Raw genomic sequence first — 10912 nt, 5'->3', positions numbered from 1 at the left:
TAGTCGATTCAATGGAGAACGTCAACCAGAACGAGTAATCGAAGGACGCAAGTTTTCCATGTTTGTATTTGTAACTGAACCTTGTAAATTTCAGCATTATCAGCCCTAACGCAACTTTTTTTCAACTACGTGATGCAAACTGCAGTAGTCAATATAGATTGCAGGTTGGCTGGCTTCAAGCCTGGAGGGGAGAAAAGACCACAGATGCGGCGTCGGAGCAGTTGGAATTAAGCCCCAAAAGGAGATCTATCAATCTGGGCGTGGCTCGATCGCTCGAGCTTTATTTAACCCGGGTCCACCACCAGTAGCCTGCGAACGCAGACGTATTTCCGGCTGTCGCTTGTCGCCGCCGAAAATAACGTCTGCGAACCCGAGCCAGGAAACGATTTCTGCGACGTAATGACTTTTGTTTCTCCTCACCCCCCCTCCCCTCCCCCCCCCCCGCGCCTCCGGGGCTTCAAGTACTAATCGTTGCGGGTAGGAGTCTGCGAATCATCTCATCGATGAAAGGAAATAAACGATCGACCGATAGATCGTAGCGATCGGACGTAATGTAATATGAAAACTAGTGTGCAGTCATATAGTTTTCCACCGTTTTCTTTGAAGTTCTTCGCCTTCGCTCTTCGTGAGCCAGGGGAGAGATTTTCACGAATGGCAGCTCTCCTAGCTCCTAAGAATCTCGCTCAACCTTTCCTGTCAGTGAAGCTCTAGCGGCCACGGCACAGGCAACGATCATATCGCGGTAAAATCATTAAGACATCGCACCAACTAAATTATAAAAGTTGATTATAATATATATATATATAAGTCCTGCTAGTAGGCGTTCTTTTTTGGGCGTACAGTTGTCCATAAAATAGTAATAGCAATAGCACAAAAAAAGGCAAGAATGTATATGGCCAACTGCACGCCCAAAATTGAACGCCTACTGGCAGGACCCTTCGCTCGCACAGAACAGGAACATTGCGCAGTGCGGGACAGTTGGAACGCGAAGCATCACAGGCGAGATTATCTTTCGTTGCCTCAGTTTTTGCGCTTCGTGCTCGCGTAGCGCTTTGCACTTTGCCCAGCTAAATATGTTCCATTAAAGCTGGTTTTGTAGATGTAGATGTAGACGAGGACTCTTAGCTCCCACATGTATTCTATTTTTTTCTGACCCCTCTGTAGAATTAATCACGGTTTGTGAGAGTTTTAATTTAACTTGAATTGAATTGAATTGAGGATAACGGTAATAGTAAAAAAGGGAAATGTAAATACTTTTAAGGGACTGTTTAAAAACCATGTTGTTTGGCCACATGGACAAAAATAATATTACGAGGTCAAGTGAGTGGAGGAGGGGTGGTTCAAATTTGGATGATAACCCTCTACCGTCCGGACCTCAGTATCCTCCTCGTGAGAGTTTACTTCTTACATCGTTCTGATGGAAAGCTACCTTCCTTGTGGGATGCTTTGTCATCTGCGCATGCGCGGAGGAAGATATCAACTCTAAGAAACAAAGTCAGGTTCCAGTTCAGTTCTTGGATCGCATTTTGGCTTTCGTTCATGTTTTAAAGTCTACGAAAGAAAAATTCAGATGACTCCGTGTCAAATCTCTAGCATGCAGCATTCTCGCATTTCTCGGATCTCGTTCCCAGAGCCCGCTCGAATTCGGTTTGGTGATTGCTAATTGTGTTCATAACGCCTGCAAACGGTTTCGGACTCCCTCAAGCTCAAGGTAAGCCTCGTTCAGCTTTGCAGGGACGGACAGTACATGTAATTCGCAGTTAACTGAGCCAACGTTTTTATCTCGCCATTGCTAGCTATGGCGACAGTTAGCTAAGGCGCAAGTGATGGCTGGAAATCTCAGTCACTCGGCCTCAAACATCGACATTAATTATTGCAAACGAGAGATTATTCGCAAACAACTAGCAACTGTACTCGTTCTCTGTCTTTGTTTAAGAAATTTTGTGTAAAAGTACACAGCAGAAATTTATGGGCTGAAGCTCGAATTGAACGTGAAATATCACATGGTCTGAATGAAACTCATGTCACAGTATGAAAAGGAAATAATCTCGGCTCAGTCAACTGAATCACGTGATTCCGTCAAAAAATAGGATTTTAATATTGCAAAAATACGATAAAAAGGGGTTCACCAGTAACCACGCTCTTTTCTGCCCAACATGGATGACTGTTGTGGTAACTTTTGGACCCATGAGATTAAACCTTTGGAATCCCTGTAATCAGGAAACGGAATTACGAAGCCGATTTTGTCTTAATACTGTACGTTCCTTATCAGCAAGTTCTTTTGATAAAATATTTTACTGTGTGGAAAAGTTTCCCATCAGTCCAGTTCTTGGAAATAACTGCTAATAATTATAATTATAATTATGTTATACATATTTAACTCGCTATCTCTTTTCTGTGGGAGGCGCGGTGGCCTCATGCTTAGTGCATTCGTCTCCGGATCGAACGGTCCAGGTTCGAGCCCTGGCTGGGGACATTGTGTTGTGTTCTTGGGCAAGACACTTTACTCTCACAGTGCCTCTCTCCACCCAGGTGTATAAATGGGTATCGGCGAACTTAATGCTGGGGGTAACCCTGCGATGGACTAGCATCCCATCCAGGGGGAAGTAGAAATACTCCTAGTCGCTTCATGCTAGAGAAACCGGGATAAGCTCCGGCCTGATGGGCCACTTGGCTCGCATGCAGACTTTACCTACCTTTTATCTCTTTTCTGATTGGCCGAAAAGTGTACAGTGAATTTTTGAAATCAGTGCCTGTCACGTCGTCTATGTAGCTGCAGATTATAGAATAATCATGTCAAGGACACTTAAGGTCACAGGTAACTGTGTCATGTATGACCGTGGTGCATGATGTCTAAGGGTAATCATGTGAAGTTCACACGCTTTGTGTTACTTGCCATCAGTGAAGAGGCAAAAACACGATGTCCATTTTTTTTCGTTCAGTGTATAATAAAATAATTATTAGATTTCGGTTTTTGTGATATTGAGAATAAATCAAGGTCTGGTAAGGGTTATCAGCCTCAGCCTTTGGCTGTGGCTGATAACCCCTACCTCGACCTTGATTATTCTGGATATCACAAAAACCTCATCCAATTATTGTTTAAAATTAGCAATAAAAATTTTTGAATTATGTTTCAATGACTGGTTGATCATTTTCAAACTCATAAAACTAAAAGTCAGATTCTTGTACTAGGAATGCGTGGGAATGTCTCATTGCATGTGAATAAAAACACTATAGTGTGGAATGCATTTATGTTGTTGTTCAATTTGCCCTAAAGAGCTACTCACTAATGTCTAATTGAATCAATATTTCATTAAGACCTAATGTCACAGATCAATGATCAACTGGACAAAGAAGGATCCTGAACTGTGCCCTATTCTTGTTGGATCATCCACTGGAGCTACCAGAGGTGTCAACTCAATGGACCTGCATAGAGGCCCCCTTAGCAGGAGAACCAGGTTTCTGTTGGTATTGTGTATTTTGCTCACCGAACTGTGTGAACGTCTCACATTTTATGGAATCGTGGCCAACCTTGTATTGTACTGCCGAGACTACTTGAAGCTTGAAGCACCTTTACCTAGCAGTATAAGTCTTGCATTTCAAGGTAGATTTCCTAATTAATTCCTTGTAGATTTATTTGTTATGGTTAGGATAAGGTAAAATCTGCATATGAGCCAAGTGGTCTATCAGCCATAAGACCGGCAGTTATCTCTAGTATCTGTGGCATATGAAGCAATTAGGAGTACATGTATTCCTATTCCCCCTGGATGGGATGGTACACTACTAGTATAAAATGACAGGAGAGAGTTAATGTAAGTCTTAGAGTAAAGTGTCTTGGCCAAGAACAAAACACAATGTTCCAGACAAGGGCTTGAACATGGGCTGCTCAACAACAGTTTATTTCTACTACTGTAAACAACTAAAAGAATTTACAAGATTGTAATTATAAATATATAAATAAACAGTACAGTACATACAGTAGTGGGACACCCAAAATAACTAAAAAGCTAAACTAGTTGGGTGACCGTAATTATAATAATTAAAAATGTAAGAGTCGGGAAAGAGGCACAACAAATACATTGGTACACATAAGTATCACAAACTGGAGTGGAGCACACTTCAAGGACCCTAGTCAGCATCCGCCATTTTCGATACAATTGAAATAATTGATATTGTATGGTGAAGCGAAATCTGATTGCTTTACTGTAAGTTGTGTTCCTGAATGCATGTTTAATTATCTTTAGTAGTTTGACAGTAATTTTGCTTGTTTCAAAATGCTCCGAATAAAACATAATAGTCAGACTCTGGCATGTAAATGAAAACAAAGGTGTGGCTGACTAGGGCCCTTTAAACCATAGGGATACTGTACCTCCACATTTTATTTATTTATACATGTAATCTCAATTTAAGTCCCCATTTTAGTCACTTTTGTTTTCAATTGTCACTGGTCAGATGGCATTGATGAATAACTTTGCTGATAATAATGATCATGGCAAAAAAATAATACACAGCCTGCTTTCCCATTTTACTTAAGTATTCTTAGTCAAATCAAACACGTTTGAATTAAGTCACTTGTTGCCTCCTGCACCCCAGCTTAGCAAAATAATGCCTACTAACAATGCACAATGATTCTTGCTGGCACCTGGTAAAGACATTCCTTTCATCATAGTTTTTACCTAACTAAGGTAAAATAACAATAATTAGAGAGGAAGCCACATCTGCCTGAGGTCCTTTTTAATGCCTTAATCAGCGAAGCATTCATTCTTAAATTTTACCCATAATGTAGTACCCTTCAATCTATATTTACCAGTCTTCTAGCTAATGGAACACCTTGTAGTTCTAAATAAAGTGAATACTGTAATACTTTAGTTTTACTTTGTTTTTTCACTAAGGTACCTCATTTTTCTCACCTGTGATTGGTGGATGGGTAGCAGATACTTTCCTTGGTCGTTACAACACCATATATGGAAGCTCTTTGCTGTATGTTGTCGGCACTATCATTCTGGCCACTGCAACATTTGACTATGGTGCCAGCTATGGATTGAGCACAGGAAGTAAAGAGGCATTCCTAGGGATTTCACTGCTACTCATTTCCATAGGGACTGGTGGAATCAAAGCCAATGTTTCACCCCTGGGTGCAGATCAGATAGAGAATGAGGGTCCTGTAATTGTCCAGCGGTTTTTTGACTGGTTTTACTGGTTCATCCAGTTAGGCTCTTTTCTGGCATACACGGTGGTTGTTACGGTGCAACAGGAAGCATCATTCTTCTATGGTTATGTCATAACTGCCTTGTCAATGTTTTTAGCAATCATGTTATTTATAAGTGGCAGAAAATACTACATTATTCGCCCACATAAGGGAAGCTACTTGACTGATACTATGAAGATAATATGGGAAGGCTTAAAGAAGATTCAATGTAGGGCTGGAGAAGGTGAAGTACACGTATTTCACTGGCTTGACCGGGCAAAGCAAAGTTTAGGAGGAACATACCAAGGGCAGTCAGTGGAGGATGTCAAGTCTGTGCTGAGAATTGTTCCAATATTTCTTACATTTATCCTCTACTGGACAATTTATGGACAGGTAGGTAGACCTTACCTTGTTTGCTATCTTAGAAAAAGCACATAGATGTACACATAATGTGCACATCTCACCGTGTAGGGTGTTAATCACTTCTGGTTGTGATTGCATCTGTGTTATACTGTGAACATCACAAAAAACTCTTTAAGTTGTGTTAAAGTTTTTGGTACATGTGAATGTAAACTGCACTATAGGATTTAATAATCCAAGAAACAAATGCATGATTATGCCAATTAAAATCCAGGTTAGGATGTAAATGTTTTATTAAGTTTTAGAACTTTATAGTCTGCAGTCAAATTTTCTGTTCATATAATAAGTTTTCCTTTAGTGTTGATGTTGACTAATCTCAAACTCTACTGAACAGCGTGGCCGAGTGGTTGGTGTGCCGGACCTGAAATCCGGAGGTCGCGGGTTCAAGTCCCGCTCTGACCACTCAGCCGGAGTTGTTTCTCGGTAGACCCTAGTTCAACTCCTCAGTCAATTGCTTGTGAATAGCCAACTGGTCTGCCTTCTGCCAGTTTGGATTTTTAACCATGTTATGTTCATTTGCATTATTTGTTTCATCATTTGGTTTCATTGGCCCTGAAAAGCCCCATTGGGGGAGTGGTCAATTAAGATATGTTACGTTATATGTTATGTTAACATTAGCATTAAAAACGCTTTTACACCAGAAACATTAATACATCAGTAAACTAACAATCCATTATGCTATTAGTCAGTGTACATATTTGTCATGCATACAAATTGGACAGTATACATCATTTTTTGTGTACTGGTTTACAGACGGATCTATGGTAACTAATATACAGACGGATCAAAGCCGATGTGTCACCCCTGGGTGCAGATCAGATAGAGAATGAGGGTCCCGTAATTGTCCAGTGGTTTTTCGACTGGTTTTACTGGTTCATCCAGTTAGGGTCTTTTCTATCATACACCACAGTCGTTTCCAGTGTTATGTAACATGTTCCTTTCCTCATGTGTCTTGGTCAGGGACAAATGTAACTGTCAAAAATTATTCTTATTTATCAAGTTGTGTATTTAATAATTGATGATGTGGTTATTGATATTGTTATGATATGGTTATCAAATTCTGTAGTGTTGATTAATTAATGATTGGACTTTGTCATCCATTTCTGTCTGTAATCATACTGTGATTAAACAAATTGGACCCCTGCTAAGCAGTTGTTTTATTTTGGTAATTATAAGTAATAGATTATACAGACTGAGCTGGGCTCCAGTCAGTCCATTAGCAGTATCAATTTATTTACATAACGTTGGTCATATGACATGTAATATGATTGGTTTTTTAAAAGTCATTGTCATTCTTGACTAGAGGATGAGGCATTATATTTTGAGGGGAGCCGGGGAGGGGCAATGGGCAAGCAACTACAAAAACAAATAAAACTTCCAGCTCAAGGGAAACTTTGAACAAAATATTAATATGCATGATTTGCTGGGAAAAAGAATAAAAAACTGAAAACAGTCAGATTTATTCCGTTATGTTGCATCTTACTGGGTTATTTAAATGTTCAAGAATCTCTCGGTTGCAGCTCAGGTTTACAAATACCTGTTATTAATCAGTTCTCCGGTACTGCTTGTATTAGGTCACGAACATTGTTAACACCTGTGGTTTTCTATTTGCCAAATACATGGTATGTTGTGTAAAGTTCGTTTCTCTTACTTGAATGTAACTTATCTCTGCTCATTTGTAGTTTGTTTGTTTGTTCTTCTAGGGTCAGACTAGCTACCTTCTTCAAGGCTCCTTCATGAAGCTACAACTCACAGAACACTTTACCATGCCAGCAGCCTCCCTGTACCTCTTTGAAATCACCATGTTATTAATTCTTATTCCAATTGTAGATCGCATCCTCTACCCCGCCCTGCGCCATTTTGGCTTCGACTTCACCCCGCTGAGGAAAATGGGTGTTGGTATGCTGTTTGCCATGGGATCTGTGATCATGGCAGGACTTATGGAGATTGAAAGAAAGAAGTACATTGATGCTCATGGCTATTTTGAGCAGCACCCGTTTGACACACCAGTAAATGCTTCTCAGATGAATATCTTTTATCAAGTCCCTCAGTACGTGTTGCAGGGGACTGGGGAAGTGTTAACCTCAATTCCAGGCAAGTAGGTTAGATTTTAAGGCTCATAGGTGGTGATACATGTACATGGTGCACATGCCTGGTCACAGTATTTCCACAGTATGCTTTTGACATAGCCAATCCTAGCATTATACAGTGTACATGTCACTTATGAACCTAGTAAATGGCATTGCTAGTGTGCTAGAAGTCTCCTTCTAGCTTGGTCTAAAGTCACAGGTTCAATCCACTGTAGGAAAAAAGATGGTGGCTGTACATTTTACCACAATACCTCGTGAACCTAACACAGCCTATATGGCACAAAGAAAGCCAAATTTTTACAATATTTGTTCCTGTACTAAGCACACTGAGTAGCCTAGGTTTGAAGATTTCATAACTCTTCTGTACATTTTTATGAGCGATGTTAAGGTTTTCTTACACTAAGAACTATGGATAAATGTACCAGTCGCCATCTTTTTTCCTATGGAGGATTCCAGTTGGAGACTCAAATTTTCAGGGCTTTTCGTTGTCCAATGCTTGTGACAAATGAATCTGCACCCTTGGATGTAGGCTTTTAGCCAGATGGGTGTCCAGGCGTCCTGTGGACAGCAACTTTCTAAAGAACATTGTTTTATTTTTCATATGTTGCCTAATATAAATTGCTCCTTTGAGCACGCCCTATGGTACATTTTGGATGGCCACTTTTCAAAAATTCTAGCAAAAAGCCTGCTTTGATGTACTTGTTATACAGTCAAACCCCTTGGGGAAATGGAAGATGGCCGCTTAATAGGGGTTGACCGCTTAATAGGGGTTGGTGTACTTGATTATTTTTTCTGTTGCGTTAATCCCTTATTGAACATGTAATAATATTGTGTCAAGGCAATCATAATAAATGTGTGTTTGAACGTTTTTATCAACTGTCACTTCCAATTTCATTCTCATATCTGTCAAAACAAAGCCAATCTATGTGTATTACATTTTGAGTGCATGTTCACTTAATAGGGTAAAGGCAATAGAAAAACCCTCATAGGGACAGCCAAAAGGTGGCTGTCACCTCTTAATAGTTAGGTGGCTGGTTAATAGGGGTTTTATACAGTATTTTAGTGACATTGATAACTGGCTGCTTAAGGGGTGGCTGCTCGATAGGTGGCTGCTTAACAGGGGTTTGACTGTGTTAGTGACAGGCAGTTGCAAATGAAGCCAGATTGTTAGCCAATCAACCCCCCCACCCCCCCCCCCCCGCCAAAAAAAAGCAGCTAAAAATTGCTCTTGTTTTGGTACATACCAAGTGATTTCAAATTACTCCCTGTTGAAACAGTTTCAGTCTGTTCCCTAAGACTGAAAGAATATCAATCAAACATTCCAATGTTTTGTTTTTCTCATTTTCTCACATTTGTTTTATTTTTATTGTTTTTTTTTTTCCATTCCCAGGACTTGCTTTTGCCTACTCCCAGTCCCCTCTCTACCTTCGCGGTGTGATCATGGGCCTAAACTTGGCAACCATTGGAATAGGCTTCTATGTAGCGGGGGCTCTCGCAGCTATAGTGAGGAAGGCCACTGACGGTTCTTGGTACCCACAAGATCTCAATGCGGGCAAACTGGAAAATTATTTCTTTTTCCTTGCTGTGGTCATTTTCTTGAATTTCCTGGTTTTTATTTACCTGGCGAGGAGGTACAAATACGTGGAATCATCGAGAATTGCTGTCACGGTGGAAGAGGACCAAGAGCGGTCCTCAATAAATTCTGACAGTTCTCCAATATTATAACTTCAGCAAAGGCTGTGTGAAGGAATTTGGACTGTCACACAATGCTTCTCCCACTCGCGTGAAAAAGGACAACTTTTTAAATTCTTGAAAATTTTTTAAAAAGATGATATGAGGGTCTTAGGAAACGGGAGATTATTCACTGTCATGTGATGTTAAAAGGTCTCCTCAACCTCGTTCCCAGGCTCTCTGTCCTCTACCTCCCTGGTGAACAAAAGAAAATACAAATTAGTTAAAATATGAGTACATGAAATTAAAATGATCTTTGCAATAAAAGATATAAAAACATCACATTGTCAATAATATATTAAGTAAATTCATAAATTCAAGAATTCAATAATTTTTATCGTAAAAAATTATGTCGTGGATAAATTTAAATTTGAAATCTTACGCGACGAATCTTCCTTAATAATTTCTTTGTACCGTCCATGGCACGTTGTTTCTTACAGAGCGCTCCATGTTTTTGCCCCGATTACACAAAGTAATGGAAAGACTTCAGACCATGCTTGGTGCTGCCCACCCTTGGTAAATAGAGCATATTGGTGTACCTCAAATTATAATTCGTTTTCCTTACATGAAACAAGATAGCAAGAGGGATGGGTACCCTTCCCTGAAAGCATCTATCCACTCATCCTCGGAGAAGGATGGAAGTTTACTTCAAGAGCTTGTCTGCTCTTGAAGTAAATTACCTTGCGCCCAAAAATATCGCATCGTCCCGACTAGCAGTCCCTGGGTCTCCGAAGATGGAAGATATAAAGAAGAGGAATATTTAATCTGAAAGCAAGTTCTTTCAGAGACGTAAGCCATAAAACTACCAGTAAATTTTCTCGAGGGTTTTCATGCAGAATCATTCGGGACAGTCCATTGCAAGTAGAATAGTGGACCGGCAATGGAGTAATCTGATTTGTTGATTTTAGTTATTGCCCCACCGAACTACCTTTGTATTCGTGTAATGATGTAACTGACGGACCGCGAAGTTTCGAACTTGTCACTGAGTAACAGATTTTTCTTGAATCTCCCTTTTTCCACTTACTTGACCTTCCTTTTTTTTTTTTCTTCCTTCATGACAATTGAATTCAGAAGATAATTTTTCATTCAATGTTCCACGTTCAAATCAGTGCTTGTCTCTGTATTGGGTTTACTTGAGTTTACAAAACATTTGCTTCTGTTTTCCACGCATAATAGTCCTAATTCGTACAAAAGACTTTGTCTACCCTAGAGGATTCATCCTATTCTACGTGTGATTAAAACGGTATTATGCATACCCGGGGGGACTCCCATTAAAAAAAGGGCGGGGGTACTCGTCGTACCTTTTAGGGTTAAAAAAGTGGTTTTGGTGCCTCTTAGGGTATTCAGTCTCAAAAGGTCCGCAACGGGAACACAGCGGTCAAACGTCTGCGCATGCCCGACGTTTGACCGCTGTGTTCACAGTCGGAGCTTTTGCCTTGCGCCTTTCGAGTATTAAGCCGAAAAAAAAAGTATGACAGGAGAT

The 10912-nt window shown here is 40.1% G+C and overlaps 1 protein-coding gene across 1 annotated transcript; it reads left to right on the top strand.

The window, feature by feature from the left end:
- Positions 1–1624: 1624 nt before the first annotated feature.
- Positions 1625–9708, top strand: LOC110059362 (solute carrier family 15 member 4-like). Its single transcript, XM_020766054.2, has 5 exons — positions 1625–1711; positions 3319–3604; positions 4893–5581; positions 7312–7702; positions 9089–9708. The coding sequence occupies exons 2-5, from the start codon at positions 3337–3339 to the stop codon at positions 9421–9423; spliced, it is 1683 nt and encodes a 560-aa protein (XP_020621713.2). The 5' UTR covers positions 1625–1711; positions 3319–3336; the 3' UTR covers positions 9424–9708.
- Positions 9709–10912: the final 1204 nt, after the last annotated feature.

This window comes from Orbicella faveolata, unplaced genomic scaffold, assembly GCF_042242905.1.
Source record: "Orbicella faveolata isolate gen_17 unplaced genomic scaffold, um_ofav_v1 contig_46, whole genome shotgun sequence".
NCBI lineage: Eukaryota > Metazoa > Cnidaria > Anthozoa > Scleractinia > Merulinidae > Orbicella > Orbicella faveolata.
This window is presented reverse-complemented; position numbering and strand designations above follow the sequence as displayed.